The 23,781-nt window shown below is 45.9% G+C and overlaps 1 protein-coding gene across 1 annotated transcript in view; it reads right to left on the bottom strand.

Annotated features, from left to right (window-relative positions):
- LOC311505122 (latent-transforming growth factor beta-binding protein 2-like) overlaps nt 1-23,781 on the bottom strand; it is a gene marked incomplete at its 3' end in the record, with an annotated part of 83,379 nt that overhangs the window by 25,527 nt on the left and 34,071 nt on the right. The window contains 14 exon segments of the mRNA XM_084568528.1: nt 1,481-1,600; nt 1,902-2,021; nt 2,226-2,354; nt 2,763-2,888; nt 3,718-3,786; nt 4,259-4,295; nt 4,546-4,565; nt 5,350-5,646; nt 7,084-7,248; nt 7,343-7,465; nt 10,799-10,873; nt 18,315-18,417; nt 19,957-20,246; nt 21,570-21,776. Of these exon segments, the coding sequence (XP_084424654.1) occupies nt 1,481-1,600; nt 1,902-2,021; nt 2,226-2,354; nt 2,763-2,888; nt 3,718-3,786; nt 4,259-4,295; nt 4,546-4,565; nt 5,350-5,646; nt 7,084-7,248; nt 7,343-7,465; nt 10,799-10,873; nt 18,315-18,417; nt 19,957-20,246; nt 21,570-21,776 (1,881 nt within the window).

Genomic DNA, 23,781 nt, shown 5'->3' with positions numbered 1-23,781 from the left:
GGGCCCAAACCACTGCGCTGCGCTACCGTCAATTGACTGAAGCAAATACTGGAAGCCCTGCGTTAAAGCCGTCTCCCACAGCGCCAGACGTATGCCGTGGGCCGGCTCACGCCGCTTGTGCTAAAGCCTGGAGTAAAAATATTTACCTCCAGCTTTATCCCTCATTTGCAGCGTTCCTCTCAGTTACTATTTATACACCACAGATTTACACAGAATGAGTAATCTTCGCGGACTGACAAACAGAGAAGTAGCTTAAGTAGTGTTTTCTTTGGAGGCACGGACATCGCGAGGATTTAAACAAGAGCATCAGTCATCGGGGGAGCCGAGAAATCGTCCTTTCAAAGAACTCAAATGCTAAAGCTAATCTCCACATTTTCCATCATTCATTTGGTGCGTGAGCTTTTTTACATTTCTGGAATAGTCACTCCAGGAGCTTAGATTTCCAAACAAATTTAAGGGGTGCAAGGTTATATGGAGGGGATGTGGTAAGTAACACCAGTTGGGCCGTTATGTAACAGGGCCACTTTCAGGCTGGGAGCCGCTAGCACGTTAGCTTAAACAAAACATACTGTCGACCTTATTCTACCAGTAATCCACAGAGAACCACGGGCGGCATTGTGGGTGAAAATTTCTTCACGTGCCGGGACCTCTCTGCACTCTGGAGCTGACCTCTTGACCTTGTCATGCGCCTCCTGTGACTGCTCGGCCCTCTCTCCTAGCCAAGCAGTGGTAATAAAGCCTCTGCTGGGCCCGACAGTACAGTGGCCAGAGCTCTCCAACAATAATACACTGTTTGTTCAAGGCTGTGGCCAAGAGAAAATATTTGGACTCTCCCAAATTGAAGTATTATAAACAATCCTTTTTCTTTTTTTTTTTTTTTTACGGGGCCAGAGATATCAAAAGATCAGCAATAACACGCTGACTGTGTTTAAACAATACTGGGGGATAAGCGGAGGCTGCCGGGTGGAGGAGCTGATATATCATACGTGGAAACACTGAATGGACAAAGATGGTGGAGGGCTGTTACAGGTCCGTGCAACATAGCCATCATCGCTGTGGTTTTGGGCCGCCACGTGGGCCCAGAAGTTGTCCGCACTGGATGTAAAACATCTAATATAAAGCCTTTTGAAGCAGAAATACAATTTATTTTCTAATTTTCATGCAGCGGCAGCAGTTAGAGCGTCCCCGTCGAGCAAAAAAGCCGCACCGCTGCAAATTTAATTCGGCGTACTGCGCTGCATCATAAGCTGTCAACAGATCTTAAACGGCACGGCCGGTTGCCTTGGCGCCTTGTTTTTTTTGTGTTTTTTTTTCTGTGATGCCAACTGAGAGCAGCGGTTACGTCTAGGTAAGCGTTACCTAATACAGGAAGCTTTTACGGTATAAGAGGGAAACCCGGCTTATTTCCATGCGGCGGTCGGAAACACCCTTAGGACTGGCGGCGGTGCTGCCACTATGATGGGGTGTGAGGCAGCCTTACCCACACATCTTTCATTGAGAGGCCTGAAACCCGGGCCGCAGGCCTGGCACAGGAAGGAGCCCAGAGTGTTGACGCAGACGCCGTTGGGACAGGAGCCGGGATCTCTGCACTCATCTATATCTGCTCAGGGAGACATAAAAAAAGCATTTGAATTGGTTGTTAGTGAAACTTTGTGACTGAAACAATGCACACAGGGTTGGGTGTAAAGTTACGAATGCTAATATATGTACACACACAATGCCTCTGTCATTGAGTAAACAACATTTTCCTCCTGGCTTTGACCACAGGATAATACAATAGTTGTTTTGTAACTGCAAGACACATTAATTCGAGGCAGCAAACAAGTAGGTCTGGCTAAGGCTGTGCGGTTACGTGAACTTGACTCCGTGTGCGTAGGTGATTGTGAGTGCCTGCAACTCACCTTCGCAAAGGCCTCTCCTAGACTTGGCGTAGCCGTCCTTGCATTCACAGGTGTAAGATCCTTCTGTGTTGACGCATTTGCCATTCTGGCACTTGTTGGGCATGCTGCACTCATTAATGTCTGCCAGTTTGAATGAAAACCAAGGAGAACGGAAAAGAAAGTGACTGTTGTGTTCCACAGCATTAATTAGGGCAGGATGCTTTTTCTTTTTTTTTTAAAATGGCCGGCGCTGACAGACAAGAACATGCAGGGAGAGGGGTAACAGTAGCCTGTGTTTCCAATGGAAACATTATATCTCATACTGTCATTTGGGTTGTGTCTCACCTTGACAGAACTTCCTGTTCTGAGTGATCACCTGGCTGTAGCCGCTGTGGCACTGACAGGTGTAGGAACCGTAGCTGTTTATGCAGCGGCCCTTCCCTTCACATGGGTCCTCGTCACACTCATTCACATCTACAACAGGAGACAGGCGAAGGATGTAAAGCTTATTGCCGTTGCATTTCGCCAGCGCAGACTGCTCAAAGCTGCCCTAACTCTGGAGCTCCTCTATGAGGCCGCGGCCAAGGCATTGGTGAGGTAAGAGATCACAGCGTTGTGTCAGCTCTTTGGACGGCGTGTGTGCTGTTGTCAGGCCTCACAGACCAGGTCGGGATAAACAAATGGATCCCTTTCTTTTTGGCTCGCTTGATTCCACAAGGCTTCTGTGCTGTATAATGAGCGGTGCTGAAGAGTTGCTTGCACTGTGATGATGACAGACCGTGGCCTCGGGTGTCAGTATGTGTGTGTTTGTGTGACCCTCCTTCGAGTCCCAGCATTACCCCTGTCTTGCTCCATCTATCTCTCACTCCCTTCTCCACTCACCGATGCAGTTTGTCTGCAGCGCGCTGAGCTTGAATCCTGGATCACACTGGCATGTGTAGCCGGTCTGCACGGGAACACACTTCCCACGGCCACATATAGCAGGGGTCGTGGCACACTTGTCAATACCTGTGAGGAGACATAAGGATGTGCACAGTCATTACTCGGGAAAGCCAAGAATCGATTTTTTTCCCAAGGTTATGCAACATTATAGACACTGTAAAAACTAAAAGAGTGCATTCCTCTAACACATGTTGGTCTCCACGGGAACCCATCTTGCTGTTTTATAGGCGGAGTCTTGGATGAGAGGACTGGTTTTATGGCACCGTAGTGTTCTAACAGGTGGTATGGAGCTCTTACAAAGACTTGAGCAAGAAACAGGTCATGCACGGTAGAGCCTGACATTAGTTTTGTTCTTGTCCTTTTCCATCCAAAAGCAGTGTGGTAAAACAGAAACACTGAGTTTGGCCCCTGTGTCTGGCTGAGGACAAAAAAAACATCTTCCTCCAAAAGATTACTGTAAATTCTTCTCACTTCCTTAGTCTCACTGTCGCCCATGCTTTCACTGTGTCCGTCGCACTGTCCTCTGCTCTTTCTTAATTTTCCATAAATGTGGCCTAACTCTGCTCAGGATAGCCTTTGCTTCCAAAAGGCACACTCTTTCTTGGTTTCTCGCCCTCTCGCCCTCTGTGCTGCACGGCAGCTTCAAGCCAAGTTGGCTCTGAGAAATGGGGTCAAATAAAGCTTTACTTAAGGGTAAGCCTGAAAAAATGTCTTACGAGATGTGCTGCTGTCTGCCAGCAACTGACAGAGAGGACAAAAAAGGAATTTGTTGAGTTCTGTGCTGCTCTTTTGCATAGAAGTCCACATCTCAATGCCTCAGTTAGGTGTTAAGATGAATCCAGTGACTCTGGACAGAGCTACTTTCTCATACCAGTGCTAATACTGTATATCTTACCTGTGGCTGAGTCTATGACCTCCCTTGAATCTGGCCTTGGGTGGATGCTCGGGGAGTCTGGATAGCTCTCTATTAAAAGGGATAAGTTGGGTCATGAGGCACTGGGTTGAGTTAAACCATCTAAATCTGTCTAATACAGCGTCAGGTCTCAGTCTCTACAACTAAAACAAGACACTGCTTGTTTTCCCAACCACTGCTGCCTTAGCTGTCATTCACAGTGCATACATAAAGATCTTTCGGCGCTAAAAACATTATAGTGACTGAAATAAATCTAGCCTCAACGAATGCAGTCAGCCTGCAGACTTTAATGTCAATGTTTTCACTGGCGTGAGGGCAAAGCCGACAAGGACTGAGACTGCCACCACAACGCGGGAGCAATTTATAGAAATCACATTACAAGCCTGTGCCTGACCGAAACTGCTGCTGGCCCTTGAGCTTAGACATGATAAATCAAACCGCAAGAGGTATTAAACAAAAGTGTTCAGCACTTGTCCAACAAATTGTGCTGTATAACGTGAGCCAAGCCAAGAAGAGAAATTACCTGGATGTTTCAGTGGTGAGTCAGTCACAACAGCTGGCTAGAAAACAAGCAAATATTACTTGTTAAAAAAGAAATGATATGATTTTTCATCACCATATTCACCCTCATATAAAATGTCTGCTTTTCCTCAATTCTCTGCTAATTAGGTGTGTGTATCTACCCAAATGTGGTCTGAATAAGTTATATAATCATAACAAACCCTCCAGCTGAGATAGTCGGACCATATCGTTCTAAGAAAAACATTTCAAAGGCGTGTGCCAAGAGGCTGACGATGAGGGAGAACTTACCGGGCTCAGAATTTCCACATCTGCCACAAGACAAAAAAAAGGGAAAGGGTTTATCAGTAGCGAAAGCTGACATTCTGCGCACATTAACGAGTAACATTACTGAGTACGCGCAACATACACAAAAACCCACGTTCTCTGTCGGCACTTGACAATGCAGCTCTGGAGGTCTTTATATCTAATAAAACATAGCTTACAACGCGTTTATCTTCTGGGCCAGAAAAAAAATGGTATCTGAGAGGTAGTGCTGAATACTGGCCAAGGAGAAATACAAAAGGAGACAAGGAAATAGATATCTCTGATAATGAAGACAAAAATCCCTAAATATTTATAGAATTGTCTCCTCACATAAATCAAAATGCCTTAGCGTTGCCAGCAAGGCATCTCAGGAGCTTTAAAACAAGAAGATACATTTACAGAAAATCCTGAGGATTTTGACGTATGGCCGATGTGGATTACTTGTGTAATGCATTTCAGTAACGCTCACAGGAGGTCACTTGATGGATGGGGGATGGAAATACAACTCCGAATGTGTTCGATGTTGAATCAAGCATGTATTCGAGGAGACCGAAACATCTGGCTGATGTTCGGGTCCTTTGAAAAATCCTTTGGTGTAATCATGCGGCTGCCCTGGGATGTTTATCTGCAGTGTTTTGTAGTAAAATTAGTCAGGAGGTTAAATGAAAACCATGTCTGGGTAACTACAAGGTCTTGGTTCTTAAAATGCAGAGAACGTCTTTATTAGTCATTTACCAGCCAAAGGATCAGCTTGGAAGAAATGTAATGCACCAAAAATGCAATTGTTACCTTCTGGCTGTTGAGGTGTTACTTTGGCTGGATGAGAGGGATGCTGCGGAGGGGAATGAGGTGCTTGTGGCGTCTCATGGTACTCAGGGTACTGAGGAACTTGTGGCGTTTGTGGGTAGCTGGGCAGCGGCAGTGAAGGCAGAGAGGACGGAAGCTCAGGATAGGACGGGCTCTGCTCCTCCAGCGGCACCCGTGTGTTCTGCAGCTCATCGTGCTCCAGCTGCCGGAGAGAGATCTGCACGTCGGAGCGCGAGTAAGTGTATCCGTGACCGGCCGGGCAGATCTCCTTGAAGTGGTCTGCGGGACGGGAAAACACAGGGGCGAGCAATAAGTGACAGGAAACGACACTTCCGCATCCTGATCTGGGACTTACACGAGTAACTGTGGCTCATATTTCTGTCTGATATTCACAGTCACGCTGTAAGCCATCCGTGTAATACTGTTATGATGAGCATGCTGTGCTTTACCGTGCGCGGCGAGTGAGCCGATTGGATTTCGGTGATTACTTGCAGACCAGTGACAGCTGTTACAGAGGGACCAGCGGGGGGATTTGGAAAGATCGGGGGATACCTGCGTACTCAACGGACACAACCATGCCAGGGGGGGAAGTAGAGGATCATGTAATACTGACTGACCTTTGAACTCTTTTGGTGTAGAGGTGTGTGAGTGAGAGGCTAATAGAGGATTGGCTGGCTAGATAAAAGGAGGGAAACTGCACCTCTTTGTGCCTGAGTCCAACAAACCTCAGCGATGGTGAATCCATTACAAGTGAGAAGCACCGCGTCCCCTACCTGACCTGAAACCAGCAACTCTACGCCAAAGGGGTCTGGAATAGAGATATGAGTAATGACAGATACGTGGTCGCTGTGAATGCTTGTTTAAATGCAGGAAACGTGGATGTGATAGGCTACTGAATGATGAATTTAAAGTGGAGGGAAATGGGGCTATATATGATCAGGAGCCACATCAGAGGGATCGGAGCAAATACGGAACGAAACTCAACGGGCTCCTGTTACCAAATCACCAGTAATGGGCTTTGGCTGCACCGCTCAGAACATGGCTCTAACAGCTTGTCAGGGCAATACAAAAGCCAGCGTCCCAAATAATCACAGTCTGTGTACTGTGTCGGTCCCGACTGCGCAGCACCGTGGAGGTCTGTGCCTGTGATATCTGATCTACGACAATCCCCACGAATTGCTGGCCAGCACAGACACTCCATAAAACCAGCCTGTTTCTCTCTGAGACTTTGAAGATTAGATCACTATGAAAAAAAAAAAGAAGAAAAAAGATGACAACTACTTCCCATGTTTCACTTGGCTAAGCTATGTATTTCTGCTGTGAAGCTTTGCCGGTCTATTAGTGGGGTTTCTCTCTGAGGGTTGGAGCGATAACACAAGACTGACTCCCACTATTATGTAGCCTCCAAAATATGAAAACTGTTATGTTTTTGGTTCTTTTCCACTCCAAACACACTGGGTTATTTTGAACTGCTTTACATGCCTGGCAGAGAGCGCGCGGAGTGAGTGGTAAATACTCCTTGCCTTCGCTTTCACAGCCACTGCTAGCGCTTGCATGAGATTACATGTGACGTTTTAGGTCTGCAAAAGCGTTTAACCCAGAGGAGAGCTTTTAAGCAAACACGGTAAAACCAGACATGGACTTTTTGAGTCTGCAGATCGAGGGCAAGATGGCTGCTTGGGATTAAGCAGCCTGACAGCTTTTTGGGAACCGTACCTGAATCCGGCAAAGGACAGCGTTCGCACTCATTGCCCCAGGCCTTGCCCACTCGGCTGCAGCAGCATATCTGCTTGGTTATGTGATTGACAAGAGGTAGCGAGCACGTCCCCGCTGAAATGGATCGGTAGCACGACGCCCTCTGGTCAGACACTGCCTTGTCCGCTGGGAGGGAAGTCATTGGATCGATTATGTTAGAATGCAACACATATAAGAAAATGGATTTGTCAATTACGTGCAATAATTTAAATGTACTTACACACACAGTGGCTCCTGGCAGCGTCTAACATGTAGCCTGGTTTACATGTGCACCTGTAGCTTCCCTTGGTGTTGAGGCATTCAGCGTTCTTGCATATCCCAGGCAACAGGCACTCATTGATGTCTGTGAAATATGGAGTATGATAAGGAAAGGAGGGAATTAAGAGACTAAATGAACAATGAATTCAAATTATTCCCCTGGCTAAAAATGTTTTAAACTCTCCCCTCTCAACGAAATGTCAATTGTACTGCATGTAACATTGAGTATACACAGCTTTTTACGCTTTCAGAGATGATATAAGTCATTTAAAGTCATTTACAACTCAAAAGGTGCCATAAAATGGCAACAGATCATGCAGTTAAAACTCCTTGCTGCCGGGAGGCGATAAAATCTGGAAAGCTCAAGGTTAAACAGCTGAATGTCGGCAAGGAGGACAAGAGAGCAACAGAGGAAGTCACAGGACGTTTTAGATTTTCATTTTACTCAGCATCTTTACAGCAGTCCAATAAGGTCACCCAGCTTACGTCAATAAGAGAAAGTCAAAATGAGTTTTTCTCTTCTTGCCTGGCCTGAACCGTGCGCTGGAACGACAGAGCGGCCAGCAGAGTTTGGCTTCTGCTCCAGCAGCTCCCGAGTCGCTAAGCTAAATGGAGGCAAGCTAGCAAGTCGACGTGCCAGCCAGCAGCATAGGGGGGACATATTTGAGGCGCTTAGTCATGAGATCACACTGGGACCAGGCAAAGTTTGTTGTTCTTCTGTGTTAAACAAAGAGTACATCATTAGGTCTTTTCCATTAGCTTTGACGACTGGAACCCGACAGCCTGCCACCGCAGATTTTCCCCAATTCTAATTAATCTGCTCTTGTTTTGTTGTTTTGCTTCCTGCTGGAAAAAGTGAGATTATAAGGGATAGAGGCTGATAGAAATCTGTGAACTGAAGCAGGTCCAGGGAATGCCTCAATGCTCCTTTTGTTGTTTCTTCGTTTCTATCGTTCCTTTGCCTTTTCTTTTCCCTTCGCATTCTTCTATCTCTCTAAGGGCTTCTGAAGTCTGGCAGCACAATGACAAAGTTTCCATGTTACGACAGTGTAAACAAGTCTGTGTTTCTGTTAGCAAAAGCGACCTGTTTGGATGAGTAAGAGCGAGGCGCACACTGCGAGGACGCCGGAGCAGACCACAGATGTTATGCCGGCCTCCGCTGAGACTCACAGTCTGGAACAACAACATGGTGCATGCAGGTACTGCTGCGACTTGGGTTTAGTTTAAGCAGCATCTGGTCAGAGTTCAGGTCAGCTTTGGGCTCAGTCCTCGTCACATGGGGTCTTTAATCCATGGTTGGGTTGAGTCCCAGATTAGTCCTATTGTTACGGCCCGCTAGTGTGTTGATTGGGATTGAACCTGACTTCCACGACGGCCTGTCATGACCACCAACATCTATTTTGAATTTACGCTCGGCTGCTCTCACTGACAAACAGCGCTCGTGGTAAGGACTGGCCATGAATTACAAACTGATAATACATACGTCAAACTTACGCGAGTTTGCCTCCTCTGAATTTCTGGAAAAATCAAGATTCACATAAACTCCTGTTGAATTATTTATGAAGACTGTAAAGCAAATTGGCAGCAACTCTCTCTTTATAACGTATCGCCTGTTATGGCTGAAGAAAGCACCTCAGGATTACTTTGGAATTCTCAAACCAGACATAACTTATGGGTCCAAAAATGTGTTTGTTTAGAAACTCTGATTTTAAGCTTTCTTATATATCAGTGTCTCAACCTGTTGACCCATGCAGCACTCAAAATGACAAATGCCAGTGTCTTAAAGTTGTTAGTAGCTTTTATTAACTTAATCCTAGATGTCAAGAGTTATGTAACACTTCCATCATCTCTTCTTTGAAGTGGTATGAGTAATATGACCTACTCCCGGCACCAGTTTACCACCCACAACAAGGCCTGCACACGCATCTCTGGGAGCCTTTCATGTACAACAAGCGCTGTTACAAACAGCCAGTTCAGCTGACCTAGTTTCTGAAAAGCAGCTTCTGAAGATAAGGATTTGCCTCTGAAGTCAGGGAGCTGAGCGCGGGGCATCTTATCGTGCTGTAGGAGGACGTCACTGACCGCAGGGGTCAGCGCTCACACTGGTAGCAGGGCCACGGTAAATCAGGCCTATTACAGGAGACAAGCTCCGGTCTGTTCCTCTAAAACACGCTCAGAATAGGAGGCACAGCTAGGCGAGCTGGACGACATCCTGATCATAATGACAAAATCCCAGAGATGGCCGATTCAGCCTTCTTGGCAGTAGCTGTGAGACCAGAAATTAGAAATAATTTTTGGGAACGGAGCAGCAGCCGAACGGGACCGAGATTTTAAAGGGGCCCAGTAAATATTGAGGGTAACTGTCAGCTTTGCTCTCTTGGAACTGAAGAAACCAGCAAGTGCACATCTTGAAACTATCATAAAAGAAAAGCATGAATAATAGAAAGATAAATTTCCAGATTTGTTGGCTGGTTTGACACACTATTGGAAAATAAGTGTGTCCTTGTCTGCAGGTCTTTGTTTTATTAAAGCATGTTTCCCAGCTCAATGATTACCTGAAAACACTAAGAAGCCAATAATTCTGCTTTCAACAGAAAACATGTTGAACTTGCTGAACCAGTCGACGGGGTCTATCATAGTCACAGCTAGCCACTGGACCGTTGTGTTGTTACACTCCATAGGCTTCAGTAAGCATTGCTCCCAGGATTATGACACTGTTAATCAAGTCAGTGACATAGCTCTAAGCGGGCTGTCAGGAAAACTGCATTTTGTTATTCTAAGTATCAACATCACTTGTCAGTGTTGGGTCCTGTTCCCAGATCAATCTGCACTTTTTTCCTGTGACTTTCAGCCACGGTTTATTTGTTCGTGTCAATTAATCCCGCTGCTGTATACTAACACCATTGACAAATTTAAATGCTGTCCACACAGTTGACACTGTGTGTGGGAAACTCCTCTTGAACCAATGGCCGTCTGACAAATAGCCAACACTCGTTCAGGAATGAGCTATGTTTGTTTTTTACGCACAGATGGATGGGCGCGCTGGCCGTCGTGGAGCTTTTCTGTCGCTTTAGGAAAGAGCAACATTTGCTATAATCACAGCCTGCTGTCTTGTTCTCCACTTAGAGCACCAAGACCAATTAAAACGGGATCCCCAGGTGCTTATTGGCTGCTGAACTCCGACCCCGAACCAAACCTAATTATAGTCTTAACCCGGTTCCCATAGGGGCCAGGAGTAATACTTTTATAGAGGCCCCTCAGGGATCAGTGGATGCATGGAAACATAAAGGAAGTATGTTTTTATCACATCCACGCCATTATTTTTTATATATCTGTGTAAAAATAAAATATTGGTTACATTATATGAGTCAAAAAGTAGGAAATGCATACACCACTTCAATATTTCTTTATAGCTTACCTTGACAGTGTGTGATATTCCTCCTTTTGAAGCCTTTAGAACATTCCACTTGTCCGTTTGCGATCACGGTGAACGCTGCAAGCGCAAAGAGAAAGCACAGTTCAGTGAAGCAAAATGATCTTACAGCGCCGTGCCCCTCCATCACAAAGCATTGCATTCATCGCAGAGGCAGAAGACGAGCTCGGCTTTGGAAGGAAACCATATAACTTGCAGATGTTAACATCTCGGCAAGAGAAAAACTGGGGGGGACCCACTTCTCGGCCTCGCGGGACTCCCGAGTGAGTGTATGGAAATGGATCCCCATCAACCACGTTTATAAGACAGCACTGCCATCCAGCAGAATGTAATGATAACACCTAACGTCATCTATAATCATATTACCTATAACTCTCGTCAACCCCTGGGGACAGATGAAGGAAGTGCGTATATCATAAATACGTTGAGGAAGTCTGTGTGACAGCTCTGAAACTTCATCATCAGCCACAGTGCAAATCTACTTAAACAAGAGAGTAATGCTTTAACTAGTGCACACTAGGAATGACGATTAATGCACGGCCCTCAGGAAAGTGATTGGCCAACACTTCTTTTTTGCTTGTTTTGCCAAAGCAATAAAAATCATATGGTGTGAGAGCGCTTCAGGTGTGTACATTAGGGGTTCACGAGAGTGCCGCAGTAAATAACACGGCGTGTCCGTTAATGCCCCGGTGCGGCCAGACTGTCAGCGACAGAGGCCTGAAAACATGGTTTCATTACTCATTCGGCCCCAGTCGAGCCCCAGCACGCTCCATTAAATGTACAGAGAGGTCAGTGTGGCTATCACGCGGCAAAGAGAAAGTGTGTGTGGATGTGTGCGTCTGTGGGGAGAAAGGGCTCGAGTGCATGTACACGTCCTATACGGTTTCTGAGCAGAGACAGACTGATTATTAGCAGCAGGTCTTTCCATGACATAAACCGAGACGACATGTTTCGCTACATATCACGTCGAAGGGGAGAAGATCCAACTTCTGATTTTTGAGAGGAAAAACGTGCGTTTGGGCGAGGAGAGCTGTAAAGAATAATGACATGCGTGTTAGCATGACGGAACTGTTTCTCGCTATTATAGTCTATTCACATTGCAGTCGCAAATCAAGGCGGCTTAAAGCAGCGATGGTAGAACTTTGCTCCAAAGCGCTTTCTAATCACGATTCTGATTTGCACACAGGAAAACTGTACTTTCTGCCAAGACTTGGAAAAATAATATTTGGTGGCATATGTACAACAAAGTGTTTTACTTCTCTGCTCAAGGGGGCTTATTAAATTCATGAACTTGAACAAGTATTTTTAAACACATGTGCTGTAGGCAGTATATTCTGCATATTAGCAGATTATTTGCAGCCTTATTTGCAAAAGTCCTGTTATGCAACATTTCCCACTCAAAGGAAAGCCCAACGAGTGATGAATCTTTCTAATCACTCAATGGGCATAGAGGAAAAAAAGAGAGATTTTATTGTATTGCTTTGAATTTGCTGCCACAGCGACGAAATGTTTAAAACAGAAGTGATGCATGCAAGGAACTATGGCAACACCGCCTCGCCAGCGAAGAAAAACACGTCTCTTTCCCTGGCAAGGCGCTTTGGAACAGGGAGAAAAGTGGCATTGTTTGTGACCACAGCTCAGGCTGACCAAAGTGTTGACTCAAAGGATGCTGAGGTATGATGTAAAGGGCCATCTGGATGCAGAAAGCAGGACCAGACAAGATCACATTTCTGTCTCCCACCTGTCCTCATAAGCCACCTATGGGATGAGACATTAACAGCAACACAGACTACAGACTGGACACCCAGTGCTGCTCCACTTTTTGTTTCAGAAAGTCCGGCTTGTGTCATTTTCCCAGGAGTGTCTGGAATGTGCGGCACATGAAGGTTTTCTGGGAACGAGGTCCCTGAGGCTGAGCTCTGTTTTGGTCCTGCTGAGATCCATTCGACCAGGCAGGGTCGATGTACCTGAGGTTTGATGGAGCAGAACTAGGTCAGCACAAAAGGGGGCAACCAGTAAAAAAAGGGGGGAAATGTGTCAAAGCGACGACCCTGTTCCTGTCTGCTCACTTCCTCATCTTCCTCCTCGAACCCATAATCCTCCTCGAAGGTTTCCGAGTAATGAGCTGTTGTGGTAGGGCGGCGGGCACGTCCTCCTGCAGCGACGGGATCAGGGAAAGTCTGGACTGAGTGACAGCAGGGCGCACATGCCAAGGGGAGCCCAGTGGGGGAGGTCCTGGAGTCTCAATAAAGCTTATTAGCAGGGAGGGGAAGACTTCTGCAGCCAGTAACGACTGCCACATGAATCTGAGAGACAGCTCGCATCAAATGTGCGAAAATGGCTTAAGAGAGAAGACGAGACATTACCAAAGTCCTGTGTAGCTTTAAAGCCTGCTTATGTAACGGTGATGTAAAGTTGGCGCGCTTCCATTTGCACCAGACGCATTTACAGTATATGTTCATAAAACTTTATTTGCGCATAGGATCTAATTTGGCAGATAGTACTCAACATTTCCTTATGTGCACTCTGGATGTAGAAATGCTTGTTAGTGGAGTTCAGTTGAGTGGATGTTTATTGTTCCCTGGGGCAAGTTGTTTGCAGTAGGTTTTAAAAAGCAGCTGCGGAAAGTCAGCATACAGAAGTTGACAACGTCTCGCCTAATTTTTGGTTGCCTTCTGTTATTATTAGACACAGACGGTTTTGGCGTTTGCCGTTTGATCAGCTAACTGATTTTGTCATTCTGGAGCAAGGCTAAAGATAAAAGCTAAAGATAAACCACTGTGTTTGAGTCTTGTGTCTGAATGGAACCAGAAAATCAGAACCATTGCCTTTCGGACCATTCATCTCGAGGAGAAGATAATCAGAACCAGGATTACAAATCAGCGACAACACGGCCACGTAATTTTGGTTAATACACAAAAAGCGAGGAATGATGCCGCCTCTGGTGGATTTAATGACTTGCCAGTTCCCATGCCTTTTTCATTCATTTATCATTTGTGTAGAAAATATAGAGCTACACAGGCAGTGGCTTGCAAGAGTGAGCTCAAGCTGCGCATCATTAGTGTCACCCTTGGTTACAGAGACCGTAGACCCAGACTTGTCTGTATCCACTGAGGCTACGAACAGAACCTTCCAATTGTTGTCTGTCCATTTAGCCCCGTTCGACAAAAGACTTTGTCGCCCCTCACTAATTTATTGTCCATCTCCATTCAATTGTGTTGTGCATTCCAGTGACAGTTGTTCAATAATATTTGCTCAGATTCCCTGACCTGAAAGTCTCATTCAAATTCCTCGAAGCTTCTTGATTGCCGGCGCCGTCCGGACTTGAACAAACGTCTTATTGATATGAAAGTGAAATTAGCTCAGTGAAAGGCACTGCAGGGTATTCAAATGAAAGGACAGCTTATGCAAAATAAGAGCGTAGGTAGAGAGAGAGAAAGAGGCAGGAGGCTGAGAAGGGAGAAAAGTTTAGAGCCGGTTGGGTTCCTCAGCTGCACAGAGAACTTAAATTGCTAATTTTGGTACAATCACACTGTAGACCACCCGGCCTGCAGGCTGTTCTTCTAAGACGATTGAGTGGTCTGGTCCATCAATCATAGGGCCCTTCACCGGCTTTGCCAGGGAGGCAGGCAACCTCAGTGTTGGGCTTCTCCACGAAACCAACTGTGAAAAAAAAACAAAAAAAAACGTGCAGGAGAGAGGAGGGAGAAAGGATGGAGCCCATCCACAGGACCCAAACAGGAGACAGCCTTCCTTTCCATTCCAGTGGAGTCCACTCTAAAGGAAACCAACCAGCAACAAAGCCAAGACCTCCTCAGGATCCTCTCCAGCAATTTTCTTTCCTGACATGTCTCCACAGGACAAACTGGTGCCGCAGAGAGAAGACCAGGAGCAAACAGTCCTTTAATCACGGCGGAGGGTTTCAGGTCTTTGGAGGCAAAGCCATCTCATCTTGGCTTCTGAGCAAACGCTTGATTGGAGAAAACAGCTTAAAGGAGAGTCATTTTCTTCCAAAACAGAATGTCTCTTTGGAACAAGCCACACTTGCTAGTCTGGCACGGTCCATATCACATGCCCTGTAAATAATGTGTCCCTGCTAGTGAAGCTAAGTCTAATCAGTGAGGACACATGGGACTAATACCCACATCCTCCTGCTGATACCGATATAAACACGAAACCAGTGTAAAAGCTACAAGATAATGCACTCACTCAATCATTAGCAGTCTTTTTCTGTATATCCGTGTGACGTTGCTTTAACAAAACCATCCCATGGCGCGTGCGAGGGAGCAACAGAAGGGGCTTTGATGAGCAACTTATTTCATTTTTCTGCTACATTTAATCGTTACTCAAGACATACTTTCCATCATTCCTATTCGCGAAAGTATGCATTTATTACCTCTGTTTGTAGTTTGACAGCTTCGCTAAACGCCCCTCTCCAAGATGCTGATGGCTGTGCATCAAACACATTTAAAACAGATCCACATTCCTGTATAATCTCCAATTCACTGTGGAATATTAACCACCTGGGCTTGTTCCAAAATAAGGCATGCGACGGCACATTCCCAATAAAAATATGCTTAGCTCAGCTTGTATCCTATTAAGAAAAGCATCAGGAGTTTAACATCCATCTGCCTCCAACTGGGATTTATTTCTCTTGGTGGTTAGGTCTGTTCAGTCCTGATTAGCCACACGGCTGCCCAGATAATAGAATCCATCGTTCTAGTCGTGAAGGGATATCACTGACACAACATCAGCGAATCAAATCAAAGACGTGTGATGCCTCAATCTAATCAAAATGAGAAGCTGCTGTGGACTCGTTCCAGTGCATCTGTTCTGTTGCTGCCTGTTTCTGAGGCAAAGTCATCGCATCTCTGGCTTTTGTTGGTCATTAACATCACGTTTGATCAGCGCTAATAAAAAGCAAAAAGCGCAGGCTTTGGCTGCTCAGAGGATGTCACTTTAAATGTCTCAGGGGAGGATCGAGGGACGGGTGAGTTCATGTTGGTAAATTCGGAGCTCTGTGCGGCCCCTCCTCTGCCTCATCTGACTTCAGTGATCTAAACCTCGTGGACAATAGTGTCCTCATTGCAGACAGACGCGACGAGGAGAGGGGAGAGTAGCAGGCAGGCAACTCCCACAGATAGAGGTGGAATGGAGGGTGGAGCAAAGACAGTGTGAGGGCAGTGACATCATGATGACCCCGATGACCTAGGGAGGTAGTGCTGGAGGACGCCAAGGCTCCTGTGGGTGTGGTGGTTACTTTAGGCCCTGGGGATCTCTGATCTGGCTCCCTGGGAAGCCTCCCAGCATCGCTGACGGGAAGCTGCCCATCAGTGACAGATGGGGAGACGAATGGCTTGTGAAATTCCATTAGCTGTGTATCGTAGTGAGGGAGGGGCCGCCAGCGCTGTTAAAGAGAGTCATGCCAACACTACAGTATGGCTCAGGCTCAGGCCATAAAATGTTTGCTTTTAGCTCGCTTCAGTAACAATTGATTACTTTACTGATGGAAAAAAGCCACAGAGATGTTCTCAGTATCACAGAAGATCCAGTCTCTGCACTGAGCGGCAGTGATATGGCTTGCATAACAATATCATGCCCTGCCTGACTCATTCTCATTTTGACTGACTCAAAAGGTCACTGGTTAGTACTAATGCTCCAGGACAGTTTTGATATCGTGGACTACAGTCTGTTCTGGAAGATCTGGATTTCGTTTGAGGCCAGGGAATCCTCAGCACGTGATCTTTAAAGGTACGTGCTCCTCAAGGCTTCATCTTTCCACTGAGGCAGGACACGCTGGCATTCATGCCTCCATAACATCAGATCTTCTTTAGTCCTTACTGCCACAACAGTGACATAAAGTCCTCAGCGTATATTACAGCCCAGCTAAATAATATCATCAGCTGCACTAAAATGCATATACTGCATATTCACAGACTTGAGACGAAGCCAGACTGCAACGGCAGTGAAACATCGTGACCCTATATCACTGCAGAAAGTGTGGCTGATGCAAATATTCTGACTAGCGATGTGGAGGCAGGAAGCAAAAACCAAAATCCTGTCTGCAAAAGAGCCCCATTAAATTGTGGTCTAACTGGCATCCTCTATAAAAAATGAAGTAGCGAGCCTTGCCCTCAGTCAACAGTATATTTTGCAACCAGCTATAAACTGACCAGTGGTAGCATTGCAAGCCAATATACAAACTGGGCTTTAATGACATCATTATCACATACTCAATAAGAGACGCCGGGGACAAGTACATGACCTCTCTCCACACTGCAAGCTGACAACTGACTCATTCACCACAAAATTAAAAGAGAAATGTCATTTTTCAGGGGCTGCTGTCTCTGGGCTGAATATTATTCCTGTCAAACACATAACAAAGCATCTACCTAGGCCAGTCAGGGAAGAATGTCGCTTAAAGGTGAAGCCAAGTGTCTAAACTTGGGGTGAACAATAACACTCCAGAGGAATTCAAAGTATTCCTCTTATTAAACTTCTCTCCAAGACTTCTGGGACATAGTACATGACTTCATTTTGACTTCATTTTTCCTCTCTATCATTCTCTATGTCCTTCCTTTTCTTACTGTGTGTGACCCTGGCTTTACAGGATGCCTCCCCACCACTACCACCCCACCCCCCCACTAAAAAAAATTAAATAAACTGCCACAAAAATGAGCAAGGGCGGTATTCGCTCTGTTTCTTCCCTAAACTTCAAAAGAGGGAGCAGAAGAAAACATCTGGGAGCCAAAAGAGATCATGCCGAGGGCTTAGGAAGAGCAGGAATCTGGCATGCAGCAGAGATAGAATGGGAGGGAAAAAGAACGGATCGACATCTATTATTGATGGAGGAGACGGAGAAGGCCGATGTCTGCTCCTGATTAAGGTTTAGTCAGACATTAAACGTAATACAGGCAATCTGACAGCCACCTGGCATCCGCGGGCATGGCTGTAATATTACTAAGAGTGCTGGGAAATAACTCCCATGTGCCACCTTACTGTGAGCGCTTCCCACGAGGCCCACACCAACGCACGGGACAAAATTACACCCTCCAAATAACACACGGAGCTGTCAGGCTAAGTGAAAGTCTCCATCCACGGTGGACGGTGTCACTACCCACCCTGCTGCTCGAACCTACCGCAGCTCCGGTTGGGTAGCAACAGAACCGCGGTTGTTCATTTCCTCGCTCTTCCAAGGCCGCGTTGGCTCTCGCTGCCCACAGAGTGGGTGGCACGCCTGCCAGGCTCTCATCTTCATGCTAAATGTGTTTTCATTTGTTTCCAGGTTTGGGTTTAATGGAAGCCAAAACAGCTTTTACAACTGGCTGCAAGGATTTTATAGACCTAATGAAGACTGCTATGTGCTAATCAACATCAGTGATCAGTATTGATAGGCCAGAACATTAAAACAGAGACAAAACATCTATATCAAATTTAGAATTAGATTAGATTAGAAATGGTATGTAATGGAATCTGTATGGCTTTTTTCAGGAGCCCTTACCTGGTTTGGTTGGACACTTCTGGCACTTGTTTAGACCCCAGGAGGCACCAACGCTTCCACAGCAGTCCTCCTGCTTGGTAAGCCCTGGCAGAGGCTTGCCACACTGCAACAACACACATCTGTGTTAAATCTATGAAACACGTTTGCGGACGAATGCTACATGTTTGTGCTTGCATGCTTGTTTATGTGCAAAGTGTGTGTGCACTGGCAAGGGTGTCAGAGCGAACGTGTGTATCTATCTGGGACAGAGAGATCCAGACACATCTGAGACCATTTAGCTAGCAGAGGGCATAAACACCGAGTCCAAAGAACAGCTATGAAGCTCATGGAGTGCATCATTATGGCACTTGGTTAATTGTAAAGGAAGATTCCTATCAAAACACACTTATTGGGTTTTTGGCCTGTGGAGATGAAACTAAAGGAGATTTAGTTTTTTAGTTTTTGTCTGGAAACGCTGGATTTCTGGCAGGGGTGGAGGGAAAACTGTAGTCTTAAGCTTATTTGTGTTCCCTTTGTGCAGAAGTTGTGTTCTTCTTGACATTGTGACAACCCTGTTTAATTTCAAATTCTCTTTTCAAGTAGAGAAAATGGAAACTGCAGTCAAGCACAAGCAAACTTGTCAAAGAAATAATTCTGGAAAAAAACACATTGTTACGTTGTGAGTCATTGTGTTGTGGGACTAATGACTACAACGACAGCCAAGCAAATAGACACTGTACTAGGCCTCAGGTAGCCAAGCTCACTCTGCTTAAAGGTCCCATATCATACCACTGTTTGACAAGTTAAAATAAGTCTCACGTGTCCCCAGAAAGTGTCTTTCAAATCAACACTTGACAGATTGTTCACACTACCTTACGTTTAAACACCCGGTTTTAGCTATGTTCTAAATTTCTGTGTTTGTAACTTTGAATGCAAATGCCCTGTTGTTGCCCATGTCCCTTTCTGGAAGAGGGTGGTTGGTGCCTTGGATGACCGCAGTAGAAACAAAGCCGGAGACACGACTGGTAACAAAAACACAGGGGTTTTAACCGTATACGTTGCAACAAACCAGGGGCAGCGCTGAGGATGTCTTTTGGGGCTGCAAACATGATTGTTAAACATGAGGTCTCATATTACTCATAATTTGTATATCTCTAGACACAATGGGGATGTATTTTTATGTTCAAAAACAAACATTTCACATAGTGCCCTTAAGCCCTAGCTTCTCTTAAATACATGATTACGGCGGCAGCCATACTTTACTCAAAGTAAATCTGCAGTATGTGCCATACTGTATGCATATAGACCATGAAACCTCTCCCCCTTTGTGCCACAAAGTGGTCCACATGGGCAGGATTTCTATCCTAGCCTCTGAATGCATCCTAACTCATAACATGCCTTTACTAGGGGAGCAGTGGAACATGAGATGACCAGTGTGGCCAGAGCTCATAAATCCTAGACACTGCATAAATCATTCCCACAGGCTCACTTCCTGTTGAGACAGAAGCTATCAGAGAAGGCGATGGGTTGTGAGCATAATGGCACCTGTGGTGAAAACCCCTTTTCCCATTGGCTTCAACGCCTTGGCCCCGATTCTCCAGGTGGCTTAGATCATCTAGTGATGACAGTGTACACACTGGGCTTTAATGACTTAACATAATACCTGTCCATCGACTGTTTCCTGAAAGCATCTTCCGATGTGTCCGTTCTGACGGATGTGCGTTGTGGCGTGGTGATGGCCGTTCCCATTCCCAGCGGTGTGAGGGTGTCTGCTGCTATGCTCGCTGGTGTGTTCATGTCCATTCCCAGGCTGGGAGCGTTGCTGGACAGAGTGGGCCCCCTCTGTGCTCCCTGCTCTCTGCCCAGGCTGGACTCTGGCTACTTGGTGGATCTGAACCTCGGCATCTGGAGGGTGTTGAATGTGGACGTTCACCAAGGAAGGGTGGAGAGATGCTGGAGAAAGAGAGATCCAGAGTTTATACAATACGGTACACTGGATAGTTTAAAGTTTCAGATTTTTAATAATGTAAGTGGAAGCATTGTTAGAGAAGGGATAAAAGCCGTATATATGCACACTGCTGTTTTTGAGCCAGCATCTTATACAAACTTATTCGACAAACACTTGCTTCATCACCAAGTTATGAAAGCTGGAGTATGTTGGGAGTTCCCGGCAGTGAAGACGCTATTAAGATACTACAAAACAACAACAACACAATGAGTTTTGGATTTTCTGGTTTAAATCAAATCTTACTGAGGACCAGAAACAGATTTGCTGAAGAGCTGAGAGGATGTTGCAACGCGGAGAATGAGCTCTTTTGTCCTTCTGACAGAGGGGAAGCATCTATCTTCAGGGAGTGCCAGGGTTTTTTCCCAGAATCCTGACCCACTCTCATGAATCACAGTCTTGCAGACAGGCAGTGCAGGGAGAAGACGCAGACCTTATCAAAAGTCGTGGGCATGAAACTGCCTCCGTCAAATTTCTAAAGCACACAAACAGGACGGGTCATTTCTTTGCTGTGACATAGCGACACAGACACCGGACTCACGTCATTTAATTATGATTAGTCATGTAATTTATTTCCAAATGGAGGATGGAATATTTTGAGGGTGATTTAATTAGACAGACCTTCTGCTTCTACTTACTGTTCTGCAGAGTGAGATACTGAGCGGGACACGAGGAGGAAATAAAACACCGGGAGAGTTGTAAAATAAGCAAATCCTTCCAAGCAAACTCATGATGTTACCCTGCTCTGTTTCTCATATCCACCCGCGTTTGATAAAATCAGCATTGTGTTAACATTACAAGGAGCTCCACTGAGCTGTTCGGCTCAAAATAGAGTGTGAGCCCAACGCTCTCCATCGTTTGCTGAAAATCAAGAAGAATGAACAACGCTGGAAATCAAGGAGTAGACTGCACAGAGTGGAACTAATTAATAGACAATGCTGACTTTTTAAGAAAGGAGGAGCTAGTGGAGCCACAAGTGAACAAGCTATTGTTGCCTAATAACTGTGCGGTGCATTGCCTCCCATTTGAACCTCCTCAATCAGTGTGAACTCCAAAAGTGGAATTGACAGGAAGGCATCTTCAATTCGCAGGCGATCTCCAAAGAAAAATCTCAAGGGCAGTGAACAGCACAATACAGTACACAGACAAGACAAGATATTGCAACTGACTACAGCCTGCAGTCTAACACTCACCACAACATCGCCAAGCATATAGGATACATAATTTGCAAAGACATGCAGGTGAATTTTTGTCAGTGGCAGCTTTATTACCTTGCTGATTCGACAGCGGTAGAGTGTACATGGTGTGGGACGGAGATTTCGGGCCGTGGTGGCTGGCGTCCCTGTGGCTGTGAGGGGTGGGCCTGGCGGGAGGCGGGACCGGCAGGTGGCAAAACTTTCCCGTCGAGTTTGAGGGACACCAGCACAGGTCCCTGCCGATGCACCGGCCTCCATTCAGGCAGGGGATCTGACAGAAGACTGCGGAGTGGAAGAGGAGAGAGGAGTGTCAAAATCAAGGTAAAAATGAAAAAGAAATCATGAGTGAGAAATACTTTAGGACACACAGCACACCACATTTAATTGCACGGCATCTTGCATCCTCACACACGTGGATCTGGTAATAAGAAACAGAAGGGGTAGTCCTAATTGGAAGGGCATGTGCTAAGGGCCCTGTAGACGGGCTTTGTTTGCAAACAGTTACCAATGGTCATGCTGTTCTCTACTCTGGCACTACCAGACACCGCATTCCACATTTTTAAAGTATGAAACTTTGTCCTGAGCTGTGGCACTGCCGGTCATTCTGCGCCTCCTTCGTTGACATGTTTGGCCCCACTTCAGTAATTACATACCCCTATGAACGGTGATGAGTGATGATGTATGAATCATCCGGGAGTAATTTACGAAAATAGCAAGTGCATGGATATCCGTATGAGCACTGGCAGCGGGGAGGCAAAACTTCCCAAACTATCAAAACTCGTTCAAAATTTCAAAGGAGAGCGACTGGCTCTTGGCCGTCCGAGTAAGTCGGATCCCAGAAACGTGCTCTGTCTACAATTTGATTTATAGTTTGCAATTTACCGTGGAGAGAAAAAGAGGAAAGGCCAGCAGTGGCCAGATGGTGTTTGACAGTACTGCTTTCACAGACCTTTCATTGGCCTTATCTTTTTGGCATAAGGGATGGGTGCCAGCCCAGCACCCTACATACCTGGGCCTGCTCCCATCTACAGATTCCGACCTGACCTCTCCTAACTCAAAACATCAAAGACTACCAAATGGAAAGAAAAGAGTATCCAACTGTGACGAATAAAGAACTCTTCTGGGGCACGAAGGATGAAATAAAAAATGACTGCACATTTTGGATCAGCGTTACCGCACACCGCAGCTATAACAGACTGCTTTACTGTTAGAGATCTGAATGGCCTACGTACTATGAGATGAAAAAGGATGCTAGTCATGGAAACAAGCTGGAAGCTGCATCCTCACTGTCTCCCTGCAGACAGGCTGCAACGCACCAACCGGGCACAAACAGAGAACAGAGACGCTGGGCTGTCTCGATGGTATGTAGGGAATGAGTTCCTTGTCAAATAGCATTAACAACAGTGAGAATGGAAGAGGAAAAAAGGGAGGGATGAAACAAGAATAGCAGAGTAACAGATAGGGAATGAAAGGGATTAGGAGAGGAGAATGTTAACAGAATAGATTGAAAACAGAAAAAGAGACAAGAACGGAGAGACAGAAGGGGAAAGGAGGGCCAGTGTTGGTGTCCAGACACACAGGAAGGCCTCCTGTGATTTGACATGCTGGCTAAATTATCAACTCAAGGAGGCTATTAAAACCTCTCAACGTGGGATGCATGTCTGCGCTGGTCTGTGTCAGACCAGTCCCACATCAGCACGGGGCAGGAACTATTCTTAGACAACATCCTTCTGTCTGCCTATCTGTCTGTCCATTTAACAGCCTCTAACAACCCAACAGACGAGCACACACTTCTCACTCAATAAACAGACTTCTACCGAGTCTAATATTAGGCTTTAAAGTAAGTGTTGTACGCAGGGTGTGTATCGACGGAGCCTGTTATAATTATCTAGGTCGATTTTACTGCGCCGTGTAGGCAACATAACAGCGGCATGAGATAACTGTTTGCTGTCCACTTGACATTCTTGGACGAACACGCACGCCCAGGCAATAACAGGATGCGAGCCTAAATGGAAAGCAATCTCTTTTTAACATGCTCTTTAACACATGCTTTTGCATAATGAAGGGAGATTTCTAGAGAATAAAAGTGGGGCATAAAAACAAACCGCTGAGGAAGACGCCGAGGTGCCAGGAATGTAATCTTGTGGAAGGCCTCTGCCAGGACGCTCAAGTGTTTGGAATATCAACACCACGTTCCAAAACCCCATTAATGGGCACATAAATCTGCACCATCAACCTGTTTATATATTCATAAGTCAGCTGGGTCCTCCCTGAACGGCCCAGTGCA

Source organism: Chelon labrosus (genome assembly GCF_963514085.1).
Source record: "Chelon labrosus genome assembly, chromosome: 20".
NCBI classification, from domain to species: domain Eukaryota; kingdom Metazoa; phylum Chordata; class Actinopteri; order Mugiliformes; family Mugilidae; genus Chelon; species Chelon labrosus.
This window is presented reverse-complemented; position numbering and strand designations above follow the sequence as displayed.